Raw genomic sequence first — 24,152 nt, forward strand, 5'->3', positions numbered from 1 at the left:
TGATTCACCTGCATCTTATAAAAATTGTACATTCCCCAGACACCACAACTGACGTCTACTTTGGTGAGAAGAACATCAAATGCTAAAGATTGGTTACTATCCTCGACCACTTCACTGTAAAAAAAGAAAAGAATAATTACCATCTCTGCAAGTGGAATGATGTACTTTCTTTATTAACACATAAATGTTAAAATTAAACATTTTCTTTAATTTCTTTTCAAAAAGAGCATTTATTCATACGATATATATTTTCAGGCAACGGTTAAATTTTTCAATTTCATTTTTAAAATTTGATAAAATAATTTCTTTTTGTAGTTACTTTAGTTGGTTTTTCAAAACCATTCAATTATTTGTAGACACTGTGTGACGAGGCAAAAGCCATGTTGTCCGACACAGAAATGGCACTGCGTGTGCACAACTGGATTCAAAGCGTGCAAGCCTCGTATAGCAGAAAAGATGGTGAATTTTCTTGTGTGCATAGTATTTTTTTCAGTCATACAGATTCCTGCATATCATTCATTTCAGAGGGAGGGGCCAAAGTAAAAGACTCAAACACATCTTTATATTTATTTTAGTTTTTAATCCTTAACTTGGCAGTGATAGAAAGTAAAAAAAAAAAAAAAAGACGGCAATCAGGAGCCAAGCCACTTAAATTTATCAATTAAAAAAATAAAGAACATTTTTTTTTTCACTGAATAAATCATATATTGGCAAAATTGCCTGTTAAAACCAAATATTATGTTTGTTTAACCAACATATCAACCTTCTTTGGGTCATTTAATGCTGTATATAAAATTTTAATTTTTAGATACTTTCGGAGTTGATTTTCGCAGGGTATATGCAAGTAATGTTTTGGTATAGTTTGTTCTTTGATGTTGTTTATATTTTATGCTAAAGATTTGCTCTTTTTAAGAAATTTAGAATGGTTTTGGGATTTTCTTTTTCGAAGAATTCTTTTTAGTTTGTGGCCTTGTCAGTGTTGACGAATTTGAGTGAGGTCATAGTAGTCAAGTAAAAAGTGTTTCACTGTATAAGGTTTGTGACATGGTATACATTTGGGAGGTTCTTCCCTTTTTAGTATAAAGGAGTGAGTTATGTATGTCTATCTTATCCAGATACGTGATAAGAATACTTCTTTATGCGATTTTCTGGGATCTAGTATTTTTTTTTTTAAAGTATACATGTAATTTAGAAAAGCTTGTTTTGCCAATTGTTCCAGTTTTCTTGCCATTTCTTTGTGATAAAATTGTTTATTGAAGGTTTGTAGTTCATATATGGGGCCTTTATGTCACTTATTGGGAGTTTTAGGCAATTTTTTGGCCACTATGTCAGCTTTTTCATTCCCACAGAAACCATAGTGATTAGGAATCTAACAAAAGAAAGTTGTGTGTTGTTTGATAGAATGGATCCTTTGTAACAGTTTGATAAGTAAGGGATTGTTTAATTTTTGATTTTTTAATGATTCAAGTACTGATAATGAATCTAAAAATATTATGAATTTTTTTGAGTTTTGATTGGTGATAATATCTAGAGCCAAGTTAATGGCTGTAATTTCTGCACTATAGATTGAGGAGTTATTTGGTGACCTTTTCTTCCGAATAGTGTTTTCTGAAATAGCGACACATCCCACTTTGTTTTGATCTTTGGAATCATCTGAGTAAATGTGCGTCCAATTTGGGTAAGAATCCAGAATGTTTAGTTTTTCTCTATAGTCTGAGGGGTGAGTATTGGATTTAGTATATATTGTCAGGTCTAGCATAACTTTGGGTTGATTTAACAGCCAGGGTGGAAGTTTTGTGAAATTTTCCTTGTGGATACTGGTTTAATCTATTGAGTTGACTGCAAGTAGTTTTATCGTTTCTTCCATGAAAAGACCAACAGGTTTAATTACATTTTTTTTCTTTTTTTTTTTTTGAATAGACGTGTGGGATTGAAAGTGAATTGGTTAGGAGTCGAATTTTCGTAAAACAGCTTTATATAGGCGAATTTCTTTTTGGCATGTATCGTTAAACCAGGGTTTTTGTTGTTAGTTCTGCTACTTTTAGGAATACATTCATGTGCAATGGCTAGTAATGTTATAGAAAAATATTCTATGGATTTATTTGGGTTTTCCTCCTGAGTTTTTGTTGGCATTTTTTTTATATTCCTCCCAATTTGCTTTTCTTTTGTTTTTTTTATTTTCCATTGGGAGAGATAGTTTTTTGTTTCTTTCAGATTTGTTAAAACCACTGGAAAATGGTCACTACCTCATGAATCTTCTAGAACCATCCAGTCATAGTCCATGAAAATAGTGGGGTCACACAATGATAGATCTAGTAACTGTGTAGGTGCCTGAAGCAGAATGAAGGTATGCGTATGATTTATTGTTTAATATGCCCATGTCATTATCATTAATGATTTTTTCCCTTCTTATCCAAGTACGCAGATCCTCATATATCGCTGTGACAATTAAAATAACAGTAAGAAGGGTTTGGGTAACTGATTTATTACTTCGTTCAGCTCTGTTTCGTTTATTGGATCCTGGGGTGGGGTGTAAATGGTGCAGATATTTATAGTTCTGTCTATTGTGGCTGCTGTAGCAATGGCTTGAATATTAATTTTTTAGATCTATTTTGCTTTGTGGGATTATATTTCTAATAATAGATACTACTCCAAGGCTCTATGTTGGGTATTGTGGATGTGGTTGCATTGTTTTATATTTATTTTATCTTCAGCTTTTAAAAAGGTTTCTTGGAGACATATGATGGCTGGTTGATGGTTTGTTATAAGAAGTAATAGGTCATTTATGTTAGGTTTTAGGCCCCGGCAGTTCCATTGGATGATTGTTTTTTTTTAGTTATGGTTTGATTTTATGCATTTATTTTTAACTTTTGTTAGTCGTTGGTGTCTGATCTTCGATCTTCCGTGTCCATTTTCTCAAATCTGTTTCGCATTGAATCTCTTGGTCTGAAAGTTGAACGTTGTGTGTTTATTTTGGTTTTAACTTCTTTGTTGGTTGATGATTTGTTTCCTTTTCCTTCATGAGCAATTTTTCGTGTCTTTTTTCTTTTTGGTGAGATTTTCTACAAATGTTGTAGCACTTTGGGATTTTATGGTCTTGAGTTTGAGAGTTTTGTAAGTAATCATTATTTTCAACGTTTATTTGCTTTATAGTCTTTTTTTTAAACTCTTCCATTAGTTCCCTTATTTCGAGTAATTTCATAATATCTTCAAGTTTGATGAATTTGCTTTTGTTGTTTGGTTATTTAGTCAGGTGGTATGCTGTATGTTTTTTTTGTTATAACAGAGCATCTTATATTTTCGGCTAGGTTACAAGCTTCTTAGGATGTTATATTTTTTATATATTTTATTTTAGTAATTTCTTTTTCTTTCTTCCATTTAGTGTATTCTAATGCCGCACTGACAGAGCGGAAAACCAAATATTAAAATTGCAAAAATGTAAATAAGATTAGGTACTGTAATACTTTCATACAGTGTGAGAGATGGCATTTCTGGAGAGACTGATATAAGCAGACTGAAGAGAGTCCAACAAAGGAGACCGGATATTGGTTCCGATTGTTTTGGATTTGCAACTGACCATACCAATGTTTTTCTGATTTTTTTAGTAAGACACACAAATAAATATATAATATTGGTTAGTTATAAGATTTTTGATTGAATAAGAGATGAAACTGTATTGTTTCATAGTATACTAAAAACTGAGATATCAGTATTGTCGATATACAACAAACAGTCAGTGTTGCACTTTATTCTGTCTTTGGTCAGCACAAGGTAGATCCTTCCAGACTAAGACAATTCTTATTTTTGTTCCAATCCAGAGTGCCCCTTTTTGAAGAGCTGGATTTCCCCACATTTAAAACTGCCCTTGTGGGAAGGCAAGTACAAAGAAAGAGATACTCGAATCTTAAGTGCTTATGTGCACCTAACAAGCCATATTTTTTATGCACCTAACAAGCCATATTTTTTATGCACCTAACAAGCCATATTTTTTATGCACCTGTATCACCTCGCATTAGCCGGAAGTTTGTTTTTTGTTTTAATTTCATTTTACGTTTTGTACATCAATTTGTCTTTTCTTTTAATTTCATCTCAAAAAGATATTTACATTTTTTGGAAAAATAATCCAATGACATAATAGGTGTCAGTATTACATTTATAATGTTGTACTAGTTCTTAGCGAGATTAAACTTTGTTTTTTCAAATTCTCACAGTAATAAAAAACATTGTTCTGATATAATAGTTTAGGTCAGCATTTCTTAACCGGGAGCTTGCAGAATTCAAGGTTTTAAAAGCAATGAAGCCAGTCTTCAATAGCAAAAAATATCTCCCTAGCTTCTGGTTGTCTGTTCAGCATGTATATCATCTACTCAGTAAGAAGGAATCTGTAATGCTTATACAATTCGCTTCAACATAATTTTACGAAAGGATTTTATGACCCAGTGACCATTAAAACGAAGTTCAGAAGCCATCTTGATGTTACGAACGAGATTCGCCTTGCTGTGTCCAAAACGAAGCCAGCAAATGTTCTATTTTCAGCAAAATTTTCACTTTGATTTATTAATTTTAGAGTAATTAAATAAACAACATAACAGAATCGACATTTTTTTTTTTTTTTTGCTGAAGTACAGAGACCAACGAGTGTTGAGATACTCAGTAAGGGGGCCACAGTTCATCAAAGATTGAGAAACATAGGTTTATCAATCTATGTACTGAAATGAATTAATTTGCATATACATTTGTACAAGGACACTTCAATAATTGACTATTTTTTTTATAATCAATTATTTTAACTAGTACAAACAGACATTGGCCAGATATCTTCATTTTACCCTTTTTTTTTTTTTTACCAAATATTTTTTTATTTTGAATGGAATTTTGATAGGACCAAACTGTTATAAAATTATTAAAGAAAATGCATTCTACTAGGAAATTTAAAAAAAGATTTTCTTTTTAAATTTGTTTTAATTTATGCAATTATTTTTTTTATTATTTCTATAAGTATTTGATTAATAGTAAACAATTAAGTGTGTAATAGTTAGAAACAAAACTAACACATGTATACAAATGCAAAGTATGACAAAACTAAACTCACCAGGAGGTGCGGATGTTGCAGTTTTCGTCTGGTTGAGGCTTAAATTCTTGTTCACTAACCGACTCCATTAAATTGGAGAGCATAACCGATTCAATGGCTTTACTGTCGGTTTCAAAATCAACATTTGGCAAAGTATTAGAGATTCCATCAGGTTCTCCTAAACAATTGAATGTAGGTTTCTCCTGTTATAAGGAAAATAAAAAATATACAAACATTACTCAATAAGAATATAAATAGTGGTATGAGAGAGAGGGTGAAGAAGAGACTGAGAGAAAAAGAAAGGGAGATTAGACAGGAGGAAGAAGAGGAAAGAAAGAGCAGGGAAGAAATAGAAAGGGGGGCAAACAGGGGAGAGAAAGAGGGGGGAAGACGAGAGGAGAAAGAGAAATTGTTTGGTGAAAAGTTCAAGGAAATTTTGACTTCTAAAACATCTTACATATGTTTCAGGGTTGTGTTTTTATTTTTGCAATATCGACACAGCACAAATCAAAAGATTGTTAATTTTTTATGGATATAAAATAAATTCATAGAAGTCTATTCATTTTATAAGAACAGGCTTGAGTAAAAAAAGAGATAAATAAAAGCCTGGCCAGACATCAGTTAGTTTGGAAAGTCAGTTTCTAAAAGCTGTCCAATGCATGTCAAACAGATGTTAAACTAAATGTGATGATAATGATGTTGAGAATAAGCAAGTCTTACGAAAATTACAAACTTCTCTTAGACAATCTTGAATTACCCAAGTACCATTGGAGTTTAATTGATGTTGGAGTTGATAAAAAAGAATACAAACAACCAAAGCTTAGCAACAAAATCCTAGAAAGTTTGAATTCAAAGAACAGAAAAAAAAAATTCCTGTTCTGGGTGATAAAGATTCAACCCCCTACACCAGTCAACACTGGATTATAAAGTAGAAAATTTACACAGCTTAAATGAAGTTCTTGTTTGAAACTATTTTTAATGAGCAGGAAATACCAAGATTCATTAAGCTTTCTATTTTGTTTTATATAGTCACATATTAAATGAAAATGACAATTTAAAAAAAAAAAAAAGGAAAAAAAAAAAAAACTATTTTGCAGAGATATTAAACTGGTGACCATGTGAAACTTTACCACCATCAACCTTCTAATAATAAATTAACATTAAATAGACTGTTAGATTCTGGCGGTATCTGAGCTTCAAATTTATATATATATATATATATATATATATATATATATATATATATAAAATTTTAATTGGAAAAACAAATTTTTAAAATATTTGTTGTAAAATCAGTATAACAAACTAAAAAGAAAAAAAAAAGATTATTTGCAATATGATGATTATTGTTGAAACTATAAAGTAACTTCAAATAATTCTGAATGAAAATTAAAAAAAATTTTTTTTTAAATAGCCTCTTTGTTTGAACTGCTTGCCTTTGGAATTCTCTCCCTGCTCCTTGTTTCCCTGACTATACCAACATGCAAAAATGTGATATAAAAAAATCATCTCGCTGCCTCAGTATACATTTAGGATGTTGTTAACTCACAGTAGCCACTTATGTCTAAATGGCAATGTCCCTTGTTTGAAATAAAGTAAAAATAAAATTTTTTTTTTTTTTTTTTTAAAAGATGCAACTTTATATCACACATTTGACTTTTTTCTTTTTAGATTTCTTTAGTTTTTATTTTTTGCTGCTTCGGTTTATTTTTTTTTTATCTTTTGTGTTGGTGAATTGTTATTTTAATTGACTTTGTGGAAATCTCTGATCATCAAGTGTTTGGTTTTCTTCAGTTTCTTTTCACTTTCCGATTATATCTCACATATGCAAAAAACTTTCATCACGAATATATAAAAATCATGATTACTTTAGATACTTCAGACCACATTTCTCACAATATTTTGGTCGATGTAACCTCCGGTTTTCTTCAAGCGTATTTTGTCAAACTCGGAAACCTGCACAGAATTTTGAACGAAACCCTTCATGAGGGTTACCATGTTCTCTTGTCCAAGTTCTACATCATTTGCAATTCTATTTTTGAGTGTCACCCACATTGAGGATTGAACTTTCAATCTCCAGAAGAGTGTAACTTCGAAATGAATTTTAATCCACAACGCAAAGCGCATCATTCTAATTTTAGGAGTCGTAAACCTATTTTTGATTTTAGCTGTACATTACCACTACTTGATAACTATTATGATTTCAAATTAATACTTTCCATATTGTGTTCTTTATTATGTCAGCTGAATTGGTGATCATCACTCAGCACATGCACTTCTTTGAGTCATCTTGCTTTCCACCATTCTTATATCTAAAATTATAACTTTGCTCCATTAGAGTAGATAGTTTCCCTCTCCCTTCATATTTGGTCAGCTATACCCGACTTTTCAATTTCTCCATATATTACAGCATAAAAATCATGATCATCTTCATATATGAGGATCGTTTCAAAAGTAATGCTTTCTATTTTTTATTCCGCCTAAATGGATCAGAGGAGATTGCCACTTGCATCGCTATGATGAACAAACTTATGCATTTATGACCTAAAAGTTTCATCTCTGTTGTAGATATTGACAATGTGAGACTGAGAAAGCAACTACTGTCATGGACGTGCATCAGAAGCAGAGCTGTGTCATTGAATTCCTCCACGTAGAAAAAAAAATTGAACAAATCAACATTCACCGGCGCCTGTTGAACGTTTACAAAGCCGATGCAGTTGATGTCAGCACAGTTACATAGGTCCATCGATTTTAGAATAGCAACAGAAATGTGAATGATAAAGTGCACTCCAGATGCCCATACACAGCCACCACCCCAGAAAACTGTTCACGTCAACCAACTCCTCCATGTTGATCAGCGGATAATGGTAAATGAAATGCATGTTGTATTGAATGTGGGGGTCAGTTCACTCGAAACAATGTTGTCATTTCTAGGTTCAACAAATCCTCACACAGGACCAAAAGGACCACACATGAGATGTCTGTCAGAACTTGTTACATTGGTACAAAGTTGAAGGTGATAAATTTTTGGGCCGCATCATTATTGATGATGAGATGTAGTGTCACTCCTACAAGTGAGAATCCAAATAGCAGTGTATGCAATGGCCCACTTACACTCTTCAGCAAAGAAAAAGTTCAAGACACAAGCATCTGTAGGCAAAGTAATGTGCAGTCTTCTGGGACAGGAAGGGTGTCATCTTCCTGGATTTCTTGGAGCCAGGATTGACTCAACTCTGTTATGTTGAAATATTGACAAAGCCAAAGACCCAGACTGCTCGTGTAACGCCAGGCAACATAACTACGCCAGGTTACACACAAGTTTGAAGACCACAAAATTTGTGACAAAGTTTGGCTGGATGGTGCTACCTCACCCACCGTAGTCCCAATCTGGGACCATCAGACTTCTACTTATTCAAACCGCAAAAGCACACATTACGCGAGCAGAATTTTCTCGACAAAAGCGCTGTAATAATAGCTGTGAAAAAATAGACCTCCCTCGGAAGGCATTGACTTTTACAAATGAGGCATCAAGGCTCCCATTCATCACTGGCAAAAAAAGTGCAGAGAATGGTGGTAACTATATAGAAAATAAATTCTGGAATACAAAAGGTTGTTCATTTTAATAGTACCACTCTCCCATCTCCATAGATCTTCAACTTTTTGAGTTAAATAAATTAGCATTACTTGTGAATCGATTATTGTATCAAAAGCAAAGGTTTGGTAGCAGAAAACGTGATACAGATTTTCACCCAACAATAAATAAAATGATTTTTCTTTTTTATTTGGAAGTTTCCCTAGGCAAGGCATGAAGTCACTTGATGCAAGAAGTTAAAAGATAAAATAAAAGATGATTAAATTGATGCGAAGACAGGAGATTCGTCTTGATTGTAGTCTTGAAAAAACCAAGTATATAAGTAGAAAGAAAACAGTTAGCAGAAAGAATTTCACAAACCTGTAATTCTTCGAAAGCTGTTGGAATAGAAAAATATTTATAAAGAGGTATTAAAACAGTGACTTGATGAAGCTCACTAGACCAAGGCATTGAACTGGAACCACGGAGGCAGAGAATAGGAGAATTTTTGCTTGAAGACTTACCCACTTGTCACGTTCAACACCAGTGAGTTTCTGTAGCATGCGAGCTAATCGTGGCGCTCCATTGATCAGGGCATGTTTCAAAGGAGATAAGCCAGCTGTGTCCTCTGATTCAAGGGTAGCCCCGGCTTTGAAAAGGACATAGAGAATTTCATCATTGTCATATGTGCCATATTCAAGGGGACACACAAGATGATGTAGGACCGTACGCCCGTCGTTATCAATCGAGTTGATATTCACAATACTTGTCTTTTCAACTGTTGGAATATTATCTGCAAGGAAACAAATCAAATGTGTTTCAAGAAGACAAGAAGAATACATTTTAAAGAATATCTACATTTCCTGAAAATGGGTAAATTCTATATCAGTAAACCAACTCACTAAAGGATATCTTTGCAAACAGAATGAGATAACAAGTTGGATCTTTTAAAAATAATTGCAGGATTATTTTGGTTTATAATTAATTTTATCTTTACTTTTTTTGTAAAGCCATTTGAAAACACACAAAAAAAATACAAAAAAGACACAGAAGGCAATAATCAGGTTTTATACTATTTTCAAAGAACAAAACAAAAACCAAATAACATTTCAGTATGAATTTCCAAAGATAAAAGGCCACCACTTGGCAATCTTCTATATCAGGCGATAATGACATGAACCTTCATGTTTCACTGGATTATCTTTGGGTATCTTTGAGCATGGTTCTGGAGTCCTATTTGGGAATGGCAGTCTCTGCTGCATGGGGACAAGAAGGATGATGATGTGCTGGGGTCTGCAGCTTTTTGGCGTTGCTTTCTGCATCATCTTCTGTCCTCCAGCATCAGGTTTCTGTTGTCCTCTTCCCACCCCCTGCCATACAGCATCCTGCCAGGCGCTGCAGTCATCTGCCAACTACTCCCAGCTATCTGGGCTGATGCTCATCAGCTTCAGGTTGTGCTTGCATACATCTTTGTAGCGGAGAGCCAGATGACCGCTGGGGCATTGTCCAGCTCAGCATACAAAATGCCTTTGGGGATATGGCCGTCATTCATTCATTCATTAAACATGACTCAGCCATAACAAATACATATACACAGATGAATATAAAGATGAAGATGTAAACATGCATTAGGCAGTTGCAGGTTTTTGCGTTGCATATGAATAACAGATTTGCTGTAGGTGAAAGATGTTTTATCAGAAAAGGGACGGACAAACAAGAATTGGAAATATCTGATTTTGGATTTGGCCATCCAGAATGATTTTTCTTTGAAAATGAAAAAAACGGTTAAGTATCTCTTTAAACAGCGGTTTCTTGCTGTGGTTATGAACTTCCTGAGTATTGGATTTTTGATCGTCATAGATTGGTAGCAGATTAGTCCAGTTTCAGATGGTTGCTTGCTGGTCCTTATCTCAAGTGGTCAAAAGGGATATTGGTGAACAGCTGAGTGACTGAGAAAAAGAGTGGACATCTAGAATTTTGGCTGAAAGTACATTTATTCTAGCAGATGAACAAGAGAGCAGTTTTGTTTTTCTGGGCTCCTCACAAACCAATGTGTGTACGATTGGGCTTACATTTTGATTTTGGTCGTGTTAAGAATTATCATTGGTAAGTGTGTTATTCAGCAGAGAAAAACAGCATCTTTATAATATATTCAATAGAATAAAACTTTGTTATGGGTTTTAAATGGAATTTTATTTGGCAGGAGAATTCCTCTTGTAGTACTGACAAAACCATACAGCTGACACCATGACTAGCATCAGAATCTAACAACAACCTTGGACTGGCACAACAAGCAGAAAATCACGGCCTGTGCAGTGGACACATACAAAACACTTTTATAAAGATGCAGTAGGAGATGTTGCCATCTTTCATGGCAAAGAATACAGAAAGAGACAGCCCAAAATTGCATGAATTTTGATTTAGCATTAGACATAAAAAACAAAAATGTGTGATATGTATATACTATAATGCTCACTTGCATCTGAAAGAAAATATAAACAAGTTACTAATTACCAACAGAATAATATCGGGTTGTTTGCAGTGCCATGACGCGCATGGAAAGGGACCCTGCACTCATCCCCGGTGGGCTTTCCTGAGGCCACAATCCTAATTGGAGAAAGGTCAGCTGATGGTCTACTTGTGATGCATGTCTGAAGCTCCGCATAACCTCTTGTTTAGCTCCCCCTTACCGAAACTCTTAAAAAAAAAATATGACGACAGTACAATCTAAAAATAAGCTTAAACCAGGATTAGGGACAAACAAATTCAACTTGCCTCCTCCCTTGAGGCTCTCATTCACAAATATCCGTGGGCTTAGAACTAACTTAGCTGATGTTGAAGCATTTCTCTTAACAAATACCCCGGATATCTTAGCACTAAGTGAGACTAACCTACACTCCTCCATTCCCTCTAACCACTTTAACATGCCTGGATATCTCCCACTCTGCCGTAAGGACTCTGACAGACATATGCACGGACTTGGAGTTTACATTCGTAATACCCTTCCCTTGACTAGAGAAACAAACCTAGAAACAGATGATCAAGCCTTTATGTGCTTTAGACTAAACGTGCAACACAGTATTAGCTACTATTATTTTCTCTACCGCTCTCCCTCGACTCAGGACTGCTCCATAATAAACAAAGTATCTGACAGCATAGACACGGCACTGTCCCTCGACACTAGCGCACAAATACATGTGTTTGGTGACTTTAATGTCCACCACAAAAACTGGCTTGGATTCTCTACTCACACAGATGCAGCGGGCAGCACAACCCATAGCTTCGCTATATCTCACTTCCTATCACAAATTGTTACGTTTCCAACCCGTTTCCCTGACCAGGAAGAACAACACGCATCACTTCTAGATCTGTTTTTGACCACAGTTCAAATAACGAAGGCCCACAGCCCACTCGGGAACGCTGACCATGCAGTGATAATGGTTGAAATCGCCCTAAACTCTAGACCCAAAACTGAAGAGCCAGTGCTCAAAACAACGAGATATTATAATAAGGCTGACTGGGAAGCCATCAGGGAACTAATTAGAGATGCTCCATGGAAAAATATTTTCTCTCTCCCTGCTGAACAATGTGCAAACGAGACCACTGACTGGTTCAAAACTGCAATCGAAGCGCATGTTCCCATGCGGAAATTTTATAGTAAGCCCCACTCTCCCCAATGGTTTACGTCGACTTGTGCAACTGCCATTACACAAAAGCAGCATGCATACCGTAGGTTTAACCGACATAAGTCCAGTTCAAACAGACTGAAATATATAGAAGCTAGAAATAACGTTAAGAAAGAAATAGCGACAGCTAAGAGAGAATTTACGAAAACCACTAAAAAGCGCATCGAAGCACAAAAACTAGGAACTCGAGACTTCTGGAAAATCTACAACAGTGTAGTAAATAATGGGCAATCAACAATTCCCCCACTAACCAACAATCACGAGGTTGTCTCCTCAGCAACCGACAAGGCTAACATGCTTGCCAGTCGGTTTGCCTCAAACTCCACACTGGACCCTTCCAACCACCCCCTACCTGACTTTCCTATGCGGACAGACGCCACACTAGACGATCTGAAAACCACCCCTGCTCAGGTGCATGCTATCATAAAAAACCTTGACACCTCAAAAGCATGTGGACCCGATCTTATCCCAGCTGTGCTATTAAAAAAGTGCTCAGCCGAAGTAGCTCCAGTTCTCTCCAAACTCTACAACAAATGTCTTAATGAAGCTTGCTTTCCGGGCTGTTGGAAAACTGCTTCTGTTGTACCAGTATTCAAGAATTCTGGCGAAAGGACAGACCCATCAAATTATCGCCCCATTAGCCTCCTCCCACTTTTTGCCAAAATATTTGAGACCATAATTAACCATGCTCTAGTCCATCATCTTACAGATGCTAAACTACTGACTGACAAACAATATGGATTTAGACGAGCCCGTTCCACAGCAGACATCCTCACTGTGATCTCTGAACGTATATACCATTCACTGGACAAAGCGGGGGAAGGCAGAGCGGTAGCTCTAGATATATCTAAGGCTTTTGACAGGGTATGGCATGAGGGTCTCCTCAGTAAAATCAGATCATACGGTATCACTGGTAGAATACTTAACATAATTAAATCCTTCTTAGATAAGAGAAAAATCCAGGTAGTCCTCGACGGTCGCACATCTAAACAATATGATATAAATGCGGGAGTGCCCCAGGGTTCTATCCTTGGACCTCTATTGTTCCTGATATTCATAAATGACCTCCCCGACAACATTGCCTCTGAGATGGGTATATATGCTGATGACACTACACTCTATGGCAGACACGACAGGAAGACGAATGAACACATTTCTAAAGAAATGGCAGAAACACTAGAGGAAGACCTCCAATCTGTAGTGGAATGGGGACAAAAGTGGTTGGTCGCATTCAATGCTGCCAAGACTAAACTAGTTTCATTCAATAATTACAAGAAACCCTCTCTACCACCCATAGCAATGGCCAACGACTCTTTATCTGAGAGTACATCTTTCAAACTCCTTGGCCTAACGTTCACAGGAAACATGAGTTGGAACAATTACATTGAAGGCATTGCCAGGGCCGCTGCAAGAAAGGTAGGCTCTCTCTACCGTGCTAGAAAACTACTAACACCCGAAAGTATCCTGTACCTCTATAAGGCCACCATTCGCCCATGTATGGAGTATTGCTGCCACATCTGGGCTGGTGCATCTGCTACTAGTCTCTCGCTCCTTGACAAGGTTCAAAAGAGAGTCGCAAACCTGATAGGCCCTGAACTGGCATCTAAGCTTCAGCCTCTGTCCCATCGACGAAATGTTGCATCCCTCTGCCTTTTCTACAAGTATTTTAGTGGTGAATGCTCTGACGAACTGCAATCACTTGTGCCCCCACGACGCGAGCACCCTCGACAAACCCGACAGGCTACTAGATCCCACCCCCACACTGTAGAGGTCCCTAGATGTAAAAGATCTTTTTACTCCAATAGTTTCTTCCCCAGAACCGCAAGACTCTGGAATTCCATTCCAGGTCCCTGCTTCCCCAACAGTACTGACGTGCAGAAGTTCAAGTGTAACGTGAACCGACACCTTGCTGCCCAAATCCCTACATAGTACCCCAGTAGTTGTTGCCCCTGATAGTAGCCCCCTACACCAAAGTGGCAATTTGCCTTGTTTGGGGTGAAAATGTAATAAAAAAAAAATTTAAAAAAAGAATCAATAACCTCTGCAATACAAACACAATCATTTTCTATTGGCAATATTGGCATTCATGGAAACAAAAAAAAAAAAAAGCTGATAAAAACAAAAAAACATCACTCTACATCAAAACTAACCACCAAAATTTTACATATAGATTTAAAACCCCCGATTAAAATAAAAATTCAAAAACAAATAAATAGAATACCTGCATGAAGAATAAACTAAAAAAAAAAATCCAAATAACCATTAAAGAGAACTACGAGAATTACAGAAGAATAAGAAAGGAGGCAATATCTTATGCTTGACTCCACAGATCATATATAGACAATGCATTCCTATCTGCTTAAAGGAAAAGATTCTCCATTTTGTGTTGGCTGTAAAATTCAATTTAGAGTAGTAAGTATAATGTATAAATTTCAATGGAATACATTATAGACCTTACAATGTTGACGAATTGAAGGACTTTCTGAGCAGATAGAATCCTTAAATTACATTTTTGGATTCTAAGATTAAATAAAACAATCACCTGCTTTTCTATCAAGTAAAGAAGGTAGGAAAGAAAATGATTAAGAAAGTGAAAAGAACAAAGAGTAAAAGAGAAGGGAGGGAGTAGGCAGAAGAAAAGGAAAGAAATGCTGTAAAGCGCAAATTCAAATGTCATAAGAAAGAAAAGAGCGAGAATTTTATTTAGCAAATGAATTCATGTTTTATTTACCTTTTAAAATTTGGAAAAATGTTTTAATCCAGCTTCAAAATGGCTAAAAAATATGTTTGAAGTTCACTGATTGTAAACAATGCATTTTAAAAATGAAATATTTTATCTCATTAGAAAATTTTTAAATATTAATATGGTTGGAAAGAGAATAAAATCACAATGATATCTCACTTGCTCAACTAACTAGTTGCTAAAGGAAAACATTTCAAATTTTTTTCAAATTTTATTAAGTTTGTCTTTTTCTTGTCGGTTAGTTTCATTTAAATGATTATAAGTAGCGAATAGAAATCAAGATGCAAAGTGATAGCAAGCATATGAAACCAGCTAGTTATCAATAACTGATATGACATACTGAGCAATCTACCTTATCCCCTTTTTGTGTTTTCTGCAAGATTAAAGTTTCCTTTTCCTTTCATTGGAAACCTCCCACCCTCATTGTATTACTATTTCATACTCTTAAATCCATTATGACAACTAGCTATTATTTACAAAACTTTTGACACAATTTTTTAATCTGAAAATCAGCCTTTTTTTTTTTTTTTCTTACTCAAACAAGACATATTGCCACTTGGAATGTAAGGATTGTGTCTAACAGAGGATTGTGTCAAGTTGAGCAGCGAGATGTTTGTTCACATTACATTTAAACTTCTGCACGTTAATACAGTTGAAGAAGTAGGAAATGGAGAAAGAATTCCAAAGTTCAGCAGTCCAAGAGATTAGAGTAGGAGGCTTTCTGGCATATCAGGACCTTAACAGTAAAGAGGTGAGATTTTGCTGCTTGCTGAGTTAGTCTGGAGTATACATGCTGAGGAGCACAAGTATTCTGAGTTCATTAAATATTTTAATTAATTTAATTCACTCAATACAGGGCATGTTGCCAGCAACCAAGGCATAAGGAGTTACTGTGAATTAGAGGTCGTACCTACAGGGGCATCCCAAGTTGGGAGTTGAACAGCCAGATGTTTGTTCAAATTACATTTAAATTTCCGCATGTTAGTACAGTCAGTAAAACAAGGGTCAAGGGAAAAAAGCTTTTAAAGTAGAATACTTTCCAGCATCTGGGGAAGGGGTGGTGTTTTGCTGATTGTTGGGTTGGTTAGGAGTACTTACATCAAGGGGGTACTAGTGGAGCAAGTTCATCAGAACACATTTCATGGAAATATTTGTAAACAAAGCACAGAAGTGCAACATTGCAGTGATGGGACGAGAGCTGAAGGTTGGTAGACAGTATGGGACCTATTAGATTGATGGCTTTTTTTTTTTTTCGACCATGTATAAGCGGAAAATGTTAGTGATTGGTGTACTTCTCAGATATCCCATAAACTGTAGAAGTATAGGATACTGATAGGTAGAGGAAGCCCACCTTCCTTGCAGCAGCCTTGGCAATGTCTTCTATGTTTTTGTTTCAATTTATGTTGCTTGTGAATGTTAAGCAGAGGAGATTGAATCATGAATTCTGAGCTAGGGTACTATTAGCGATGACAATCGGTGGTTGAAAAGGTTTCTTAATTGTTAAAGGAAAGGAGCATGGTCATGACGAACCCAATATCCATCTGCATAATACCCCATAAAACATTATTACATTTTCATTTGTTGTTTTACCATTTTATATCATTCAATATTTTTAGAGGAGAATGGGGATGGGGTTGAATGATGTACTGAACATTGATGAAGAGAGGAAGATTAATTGAAATTTTGATAAATTTGTCTTTAACATCACCCTCTTGAGATACACTCAGCATTTACAGAGAATTTCATCCCCTTTTCATGAAACTAAAGTGAATACAGTCCACAATTTGACCCTCATTACACCTAGCAGATGATTTCCAAAATTTATAATGATCAGTTAATTAATTTAAGAATGAATGCTGTATACCTTACTATACAAAGATAAACATACCTAGCTATATAAGATATAGAATACAATCCTTTAGCCATGGAAAAAAAGGATCATCGCATTCTTTGAAAAAAGTTATTTTTGGAGTGCATTTTTGAATAATCACCAACTCTTTGAATCTTGGTGCAGTTCAATAACATCTGGAGTTGTGGGTTTCCTAATTTTAGATTTTACATAATATAAGTGTCTGCATGTTTATTTACGTATTAAACTACAACAACGCGAAACAGTCTATATATCATCAAGGATGAAAGTAAAAAAATAACTCAAATCGAGATGAAGTTTGTAACCAGGCAAGGCAAGTGACCTATGGCCCCCACCCTACCTGAACGTGTATGAAAGAGGCAGCAGAAAAGAAAAAGAAATTCCAATCAGTTTCAACTAAGTCAAAGAAGGATACTAAGTGCATATGATTGGAAAGAGACAGGAAGTCAATCTTTGATGAAACAAAGTCATCTAACTCCTCGTCCATCTTCATGAACGGTTTGAAGTCTTAACTTTCACATCAAAATATAACATTCCCAGTTTTAAAGAGAGAACTGTCACAAAAGGGAAAACAAAAGTAAGACAAGTTGCAAAAAAAAAAAAAAAAAAAAAAAAAAAAAAAAAAGAAAGAAAAAAAATAGCAAGCAAAGAAAAATAAAGCGAGAGACAGATAGAGAGGACAAGAAATAAAATCCAGTCAAATAGCAAAAAAGTAGTTTTATTTTTATCAGGAGATGACAGTGGTTAACAACATATCAACTGATGACCTGGATGTCCCAAATTCGAGTCCAGTTCGTTATACACAAATCACTTTCACTTAGGATGTTGGCAACCTTTATGTGTCCCTCCCGTAAATACATGTCTTTCTAGAATTAATTCTAATGAGAAAAATATTAGAGAAATCAATGCCAAAAGTAGAATTTTTGGATTCATAAGATTATCATTTTCGAGTGAATTTGGGTTTCTCCAATGTCCACATTTCACGTGATAAGAATAGCTTTCTAAAATCTAAGTTTTATTTGGAATTATCTCCCTTGTCCTGCAAATACTGTCGAGAGATAATCGATTATCTGTTTTTTTTTTGTTTTTTTTTAAATAAAAATCAATTTAAGTGATATTTTCCTTCACAGGTATACCATAATTTTTTTTTCTTTTTTTCATGGAGTGAAGAGTTATGGACTTGCATCTAACAGGGAAAAAAAAGTCAAATTATAATAGCAAATGACCAAAATACGAATCTTGCAGACAGAAAACCTCCACAAAAACAACGCTACATTTGGATTCCAATCCTTTCTCACTCAAACCATGACATCACTTCTTTTTTGACTGCTGATTATTTTGTATAGTTACATGCTTTTGAAATTCAACTGTACATCTCTGCATGCAGCCACTGTCTCTTTGTAGCAGGCCAGCTGCAGCCATTTATCCTACTACCCCAACAGTTTGTGATCGAAAGGAATATATTTTAGGTAACATGCTTTATTCATGGGGAAGTGATTATATATAAAAAGTACCAAAATAGTGTATAACAAGAGAAAGAGTAAATTGTTGTTCTTACCAATTCTGAAACTGAAACTGGATTGGGCTCCTTGTTTCAGCATAAAAGAGGCTTTTGAGTTTAGTCTGGGGCAGATTGTGGCCTTCAGGGGAAACTCCGCCTCTTCACTATCCACTTCATCTGTATCGTTACCATCATCGTCATCAAAATTGTTGCCATCATTGTCATCGTCCTCCTCCTCATCTTCTTCCTCCTCATCGTTATCACCATCTTTTTCGTCGTGGCTCTCATCACTGCTGCCAACGGTGTCTTCGTTGTCAACATCGTCCACTTCAGCATCACTCATGTCGCTGGCTCCATTTTCAATTTCTTCAAGTTTTTCTGTTCCTTCTGTGCCTTCTTCGGCAGCGTTGGACGCTACCTCAGCCACCGGATCATCTGTGGCTGACAAGTTGCCATTCGCCTGTGCAGCAGGGGTTTTGGTGTCCACGCTGGCCATCTTCAGAGTAAACAGCTGTTGTGAGGGTACCTTAGGCAAGTGAGTCTTTGTCAGTTCAGGAGTCTGTTGAGGGTGGTAGTCATAATTCAGCAGTAATTTCACTATGTTGATATCATTCTGTCAAAAGAAAAGAGAAAAAGATTTTTTTTTTTTGGTTTTATCACGATTTACAAAAACAGTCAATTTGAAAGATTGACACTATTTCATTTTTAAAAACAAAAACAATTTTGTATTATTTCCATTATTCAGACTATTATTTCCATTATGATTGCTATATTAATAATGTTTCAGCCAATGTAATGTCTGATCTTTTCGAAATCGGAAATTTTATGTCAACCTGTGTGGAATTTTAAACTGAAATTTTTATTTAATCAACGAAGGGTGGGGATATATTTTCTTTATTCTGTCAGCAATGACTGTTAGAAGTGTTATTATATACGATTTTAAGTTGTCAGCACCTGTAATAAGGATTCAGAAGGATGTACCTTAGAACTGATTTGTTAACCAATGCTTTTAACCATTAGGGCAATCATAATCAATGGAATGAGAAGAATCATCTCCCCCGCGCATAGAAAAGGTTCAGTTTGAAATTTTGTAAAGATTCCTAAATTTGACATCCAGGTTCCAAATGATGTAGCTGAAGGTCGGTGGTTACGTCGACCAAAATATTGTAAATATAACAAAGATGAAAATAGTAATCTGAATTCAATAATCAATCCTCATCTCAAAAATCCAAAAACATAAAAGAAAAACAGGCTTACTTTTTTCACTGCATGCATAATTGGAGTCAGGCCCTTTTCATCAGCAAAATTGGGTGATGCTCCATTTTTGAGAAGAAACCTCACCAGGTCTGTGTTGTAGGAACAAATGGCAAAGATGAGTGGGGTGATGAGAGGTCCATCGCACCGGGTGAAGTAGTTCACACGTTGAAATGTTACTTGTTCACCAAACAGTAGCGGGTGTGGTTGAGGCAAATCAAACAAGATATCAAGCGAAGCATCCAGCTTTATCAGCATTTGCAACCAATCTCTTTAAGACAAAAAGAAAAAAAAAATGGTGGGGGGATACAATTATCTAGATTAGATTTATAGTCACTCAACGATGATTATAGATATAAAATATTGGATCAAGATTTAAATATTTACTAAAATTGTCCAGAATAGAATTGAAACGATCTACCTTACTCCTGTTCTTTTTTGTTCTTCTGCAAGACTAATGTTTCCACTTCCTTTTTATGGATGTCAAACACAAAAGCAGACATAATGTAGTACAGACCCCTCCCTCCATCAAAATGAAATATACTTACCCTAATACTTTGGACGATGCATAATCGTATGGTTATGAGAGTTTCCAAAAATCTCCACTTACAAGACGGGAAGTATGACTTTCTTATATAAATTTTTTTTTTCAACCAATCAGTTTCTTACACCTACTAAACACATTATATGTTCAGAAAAGGCACAAAGCTGCCAGGAGCCGAGTTGAAACTCATAAAAGCAAGTTTTGAGCAAGAATCAGCCAAAATGTATCATCAGTTTTGTTCTCATTCATAAGAATCGAGACTCACTGATAATGTCTACTTTACTGACACACAAGTATCCACATAGTTTGTTCATTGTCGAAACACTCAAACTCTACAATCTTGTACATACAATGAACTTTTCTATTTGTAACAAAGCACCTCCATGAATAAAGTTTGTTATTTAAAACTATTTGTTATTTAAAGCTGTGTTTATTCACTGAACAGATATTTGTATCCACTACAGATTAAAAAACTATTTTGGCTATAATCATTGCAGTCCCCCTAACACCACTAGAGGTCATCTTGTTATGTAATCGAGTCCTATGTAGACAGAGTGACAGTTTTAGCTAGTACATGAGATAGATTTGATAGATCGGGCCTCATTGTTTTAGTTGAAAGTTATTTAAGTTCAAAAAAACTTATCACGAACAAAGCTGCAGTTTGTTTTGAAAAGGCGTCATGGCAATTGCAGCAGACTTGGGGTGAATGAGTGCAAAGTTTGATATCTGTGATGAGATTCAAGTTCAGAGAGAGATTTGAAAAGAGAGATACAGTTGGGGTCAAGGTAGTGACAAGGACACAGCAGTTGTTTCCTGTTAATGAGGAAACGTACATTGTGGTTGAAAGGTTGGAAGAACCCCACCCCCATCAAAACAAGGAATTAGTAAGAAGCTGATGATGTGTTTGATCTGGTAAATGCAGAAATAAAACTCAACTACATAAAAAAAAAAAAAAAAAAAAAAAAAAGCAGTCCATTATTGCTGTTATGAAAAGCTTTTGTTTAGAGAGGGCAAGAAACGATGGTGCAGATACAAGTCAACTCGAGGACACATGGCCATAAGAGACAAAGGTATGTTGCATGATATTACATTTGTTGTAAAACACAGAAGGGTTGATGCACCATAATTTGAATCGAAGCAAATAAATAAAATATAACATTATAAAAATTACTAGTATGGATACCCGGCGTTACTTGGGTGCACATGAAATTCAGTGTCGACAAAGCTGCTATTCTAAAGATATAGAGTACCCCCGCCTCCCGAAAAGAACAGAAGAAGTAGTAGGCAACAACCTGGACCCCAACCCTCCCAAAAATTAATCAAAACAACTTTTGTTGCAATAAAAATAGCAGTGGGTGCCCGTGCAACCACAAAAAAAAAGTAAAAAAAGTCACGTAGGCAGGCTCGAACCTGAAATGCGAACGAAGGAAAAGTGATAAATGCTTTTGCCAGCCGTTCTTTCTCCTCTCCCATTGCAGTGTTGACGTTATATAAGATCCAAATAATAAATAAAGCTGTCAAGTAAACTACCATTTTGCAGTTGTTTTATTGATTTTCAATCAACAGCAATCAAGTTATGTTCAAAGTTATCACGCACTTTGATGTTTACAGGAAGGAGAAAACCTGGCTTCAAGATTACAACCAGATTTGCTAGAAAGATATAAAAACATGAAACAGAAGAATTGTTATTTGTTCTATATAATGGAGGGGGAGGGACTTACTTTGCTTCTGTGTCAATGCCTGATACTTTGTCATAATGCCAGAAAAAGGCTGCCATCACATCACGTCCATGTCTGTCTTTATGCTTAATGTCAAGACGAGGGTTTCTGCCTAAAAAAAAATGAAAACATAACATTTTAAAATCACTTAAAATTTATAGTTTTTTTTTTCTTTGGTGTTCTTAAAAGTGTAAGTGTGTGTGTGTGTATATATATATTAAATATTGTAAAATCATATAAGTATTCACTTAATCCACATTAATATGGTTTTATTTCTGCATGTTACACATGTTTCATTGGATTGTATAAATATACCAAATAAATCATCAGAGACTTGCATTGTATTAAAAAGGATCGAATTATGATTTTATTCATACTGAAACTGGACAATTAAATAAACAAATTAAAAACGAAAATAAATAATTTTCAAAAATTAAAATACCCTTTAATGAAAATAAACAATAAATATTTAATAAAAACGTATAGTTTTTTTTTTTTTTTTTTTTTTAAATCTGTCTATCCTTAATACAATTTTTAAGTAAATAATTATCAAATTTTAGTCCTTTCCATATTCATGAAACAAAATGTTTATTTACATTTAACGCAGAAATCCCACACAACTTTTCCTTTTGAATTCTTGTTTTTATTTCAATTTTAGTATAAATCGTGTTCCTTATTTTCTCTTTTGCAATGAAAAATTGTAACCATTTTGTGCTTCCATACCTCAATTGACAGATGCGGGCGCCATCTGCCAGCATGCTTGAAAATTAGGGTTTGACTTTATGCACAATTAACAAGAAAATATTTACTACCAATATTAATAGACTTCAGTTGAATTAACCACTAGTATAGCATATTTAAATAGAGAAATTTATACTCATCCATTACAAAAGACAAAGAAAATTATTACTGCATTAAAAACTCAAATGATTCATTCGATCAGTCTCAGAGCAAATTCTTATCCATTTTGATGTAAATGGTTCTATATTGATCTGAATTATTAACTTTAAATATTTACATTTTTTTATTTTTCTTCAACAAGTAAGAATTCTTATTAGTTTCAATATAGTTTGCTTCAAAATTAATATTTTTCATAAAGGGTCCTCATAAGTCATTCACCTTTATCCTAAAGTGGTTCTTAGCCTTGATAAGTTGTGAATCGTCAGTTAAAAAATAATTTTAAATCTGCTTATTTAAATGAGGATCACTAAGTTTTATAAGTCATGTAAGTAAAGCTCTCAACCTAAATTGAAAGCAACCTGAAAGCTCCCCTTCCATTAGTTATTACATCAAGATGTAGAGGAGGGTGCGACTCCTTTACTAGGATTACTCAACTTAACCTGTTATCCTTTCCTTATAAAGCATAGTCTTTAAGCAAATAGGTACCATATAACATTTTTTAAGTCTTTGGTATGACTCTACCAAGGATTGAACTCTCAACTTTCCTGGTCCATTTAACACTTTAACTATTACATCAAATGAGTTGTGTAATTTTATATAATTCATAGTCAACATATGGCATAAGAAATGTGGTTTCGAGTAAATTTAATAAGTTCAGTATTTTGCTGAAACACATATCTGAGGATTCAACTGCAACACGACACATACTTGACATAAAATGTCCCAGTCGGTAGGGCTGATGCATTAAGGCGGCATACATAAGGGGAGTGCAGCCGTACATATCCGTGTGGTTCAAGGAGACTCCCTTCTCAAGTAAAATCCGAGCAATCTGAAACCAAAGAAAAAAGAGGGATGGAGATAAGAAAGAAGTAATAGAATTCAACCATCATTTAAAGGATGGGATTGTAACAATCATTATAGTTGTGATGATCAGTTAGCATAAGGGTTACAGTTGAAAGGTGTTGTATCATCCCTATTTAGATGCACAATGAACTCTTCCAATAAGTATATAATACTTTGATTGTAATTTACTCAGATGTTAAACACAACACTGACAACATAGAATTACTGTAATTTAACCGTATTCTTTTTTTCAACATATTTTTATTTATTATGGCCCCTCAAGAACATAATAGTAGTTCCAGTTCTCTCCAAACTTTACAACAAATGCCTTAATGAATTTTGCTTTCCGGACTGCTAGAAAATTGCTTGTGGTACGAGTTTTCAAGAATTCTGGCGAAAGAACTGACCCATTAAATTATCGCCCCATTAGCCTCTTCCTACTTTTCGACAA

The 24,152-nt window shown here is 35.0% G+C and overlaps 1 protein-coding gene across 1 annotated transcript in view; it reads right to left on the minus strand.

Moving 5' to 3' along the window:
- The window catches only part of LOC145260391 (poly [ADP-ribose] polymerase tankyrase-like), a 190,676-nt gene that overhangs the window by 16,189 nt on the left and 150,335 nt on the right, over nucleotides 1-24,152 (minus strand). The window contains exons 34-40 of the mRNA XM_080118342.1: nucleotides 23,567-23,687; nucleotides 21,962-22,070; nucleotides 19,700-19,967; nucleotides 18,500-19,055; nucleotides 9,167-9,435; nucleotides 5,093-5,274; nucleotides 9-114 (exon numbers count right to left, since the gene is read on the minus strand). Of these exons, the coding sequence (XP_079974468.1) occupies nucleotides 9-114; nucleotides 5,093-5,274; nucleotides 9,167-9,435; nucleotides 18,500-19,055; nucleotides 19,700-19,967; nucleotides 21,962-22,070; nucleotides 23,567-23,687 (1,611 nt within the window). The remainder of the gene's footprint in view (nucleotides 1-8; nucleotides 115-5,092; nucleotides 5,275-9,166; nucleotides 9,436-18,499; nucleotides 19,056-19,699; nucleotides 19,968-21,961; nucleotides 22,071-23,566; nucleotides 23,688-24,152) is intronic.

This window comes from Euprymna scolopes, chromosome 36 (genome assembly GCF_053919585.1).
Source record: "Euprymna scolopes isolate OS-2025 chromosome 36, ASM5391958v1, whole genome shotgun sequence".
Taxonomy (NCBI): Eukaryota; Metazoa; Mollusca; class Cephalopoda; order Sepiida; family Sepiolidae; genus Euprymna; species Euprymna scolopes.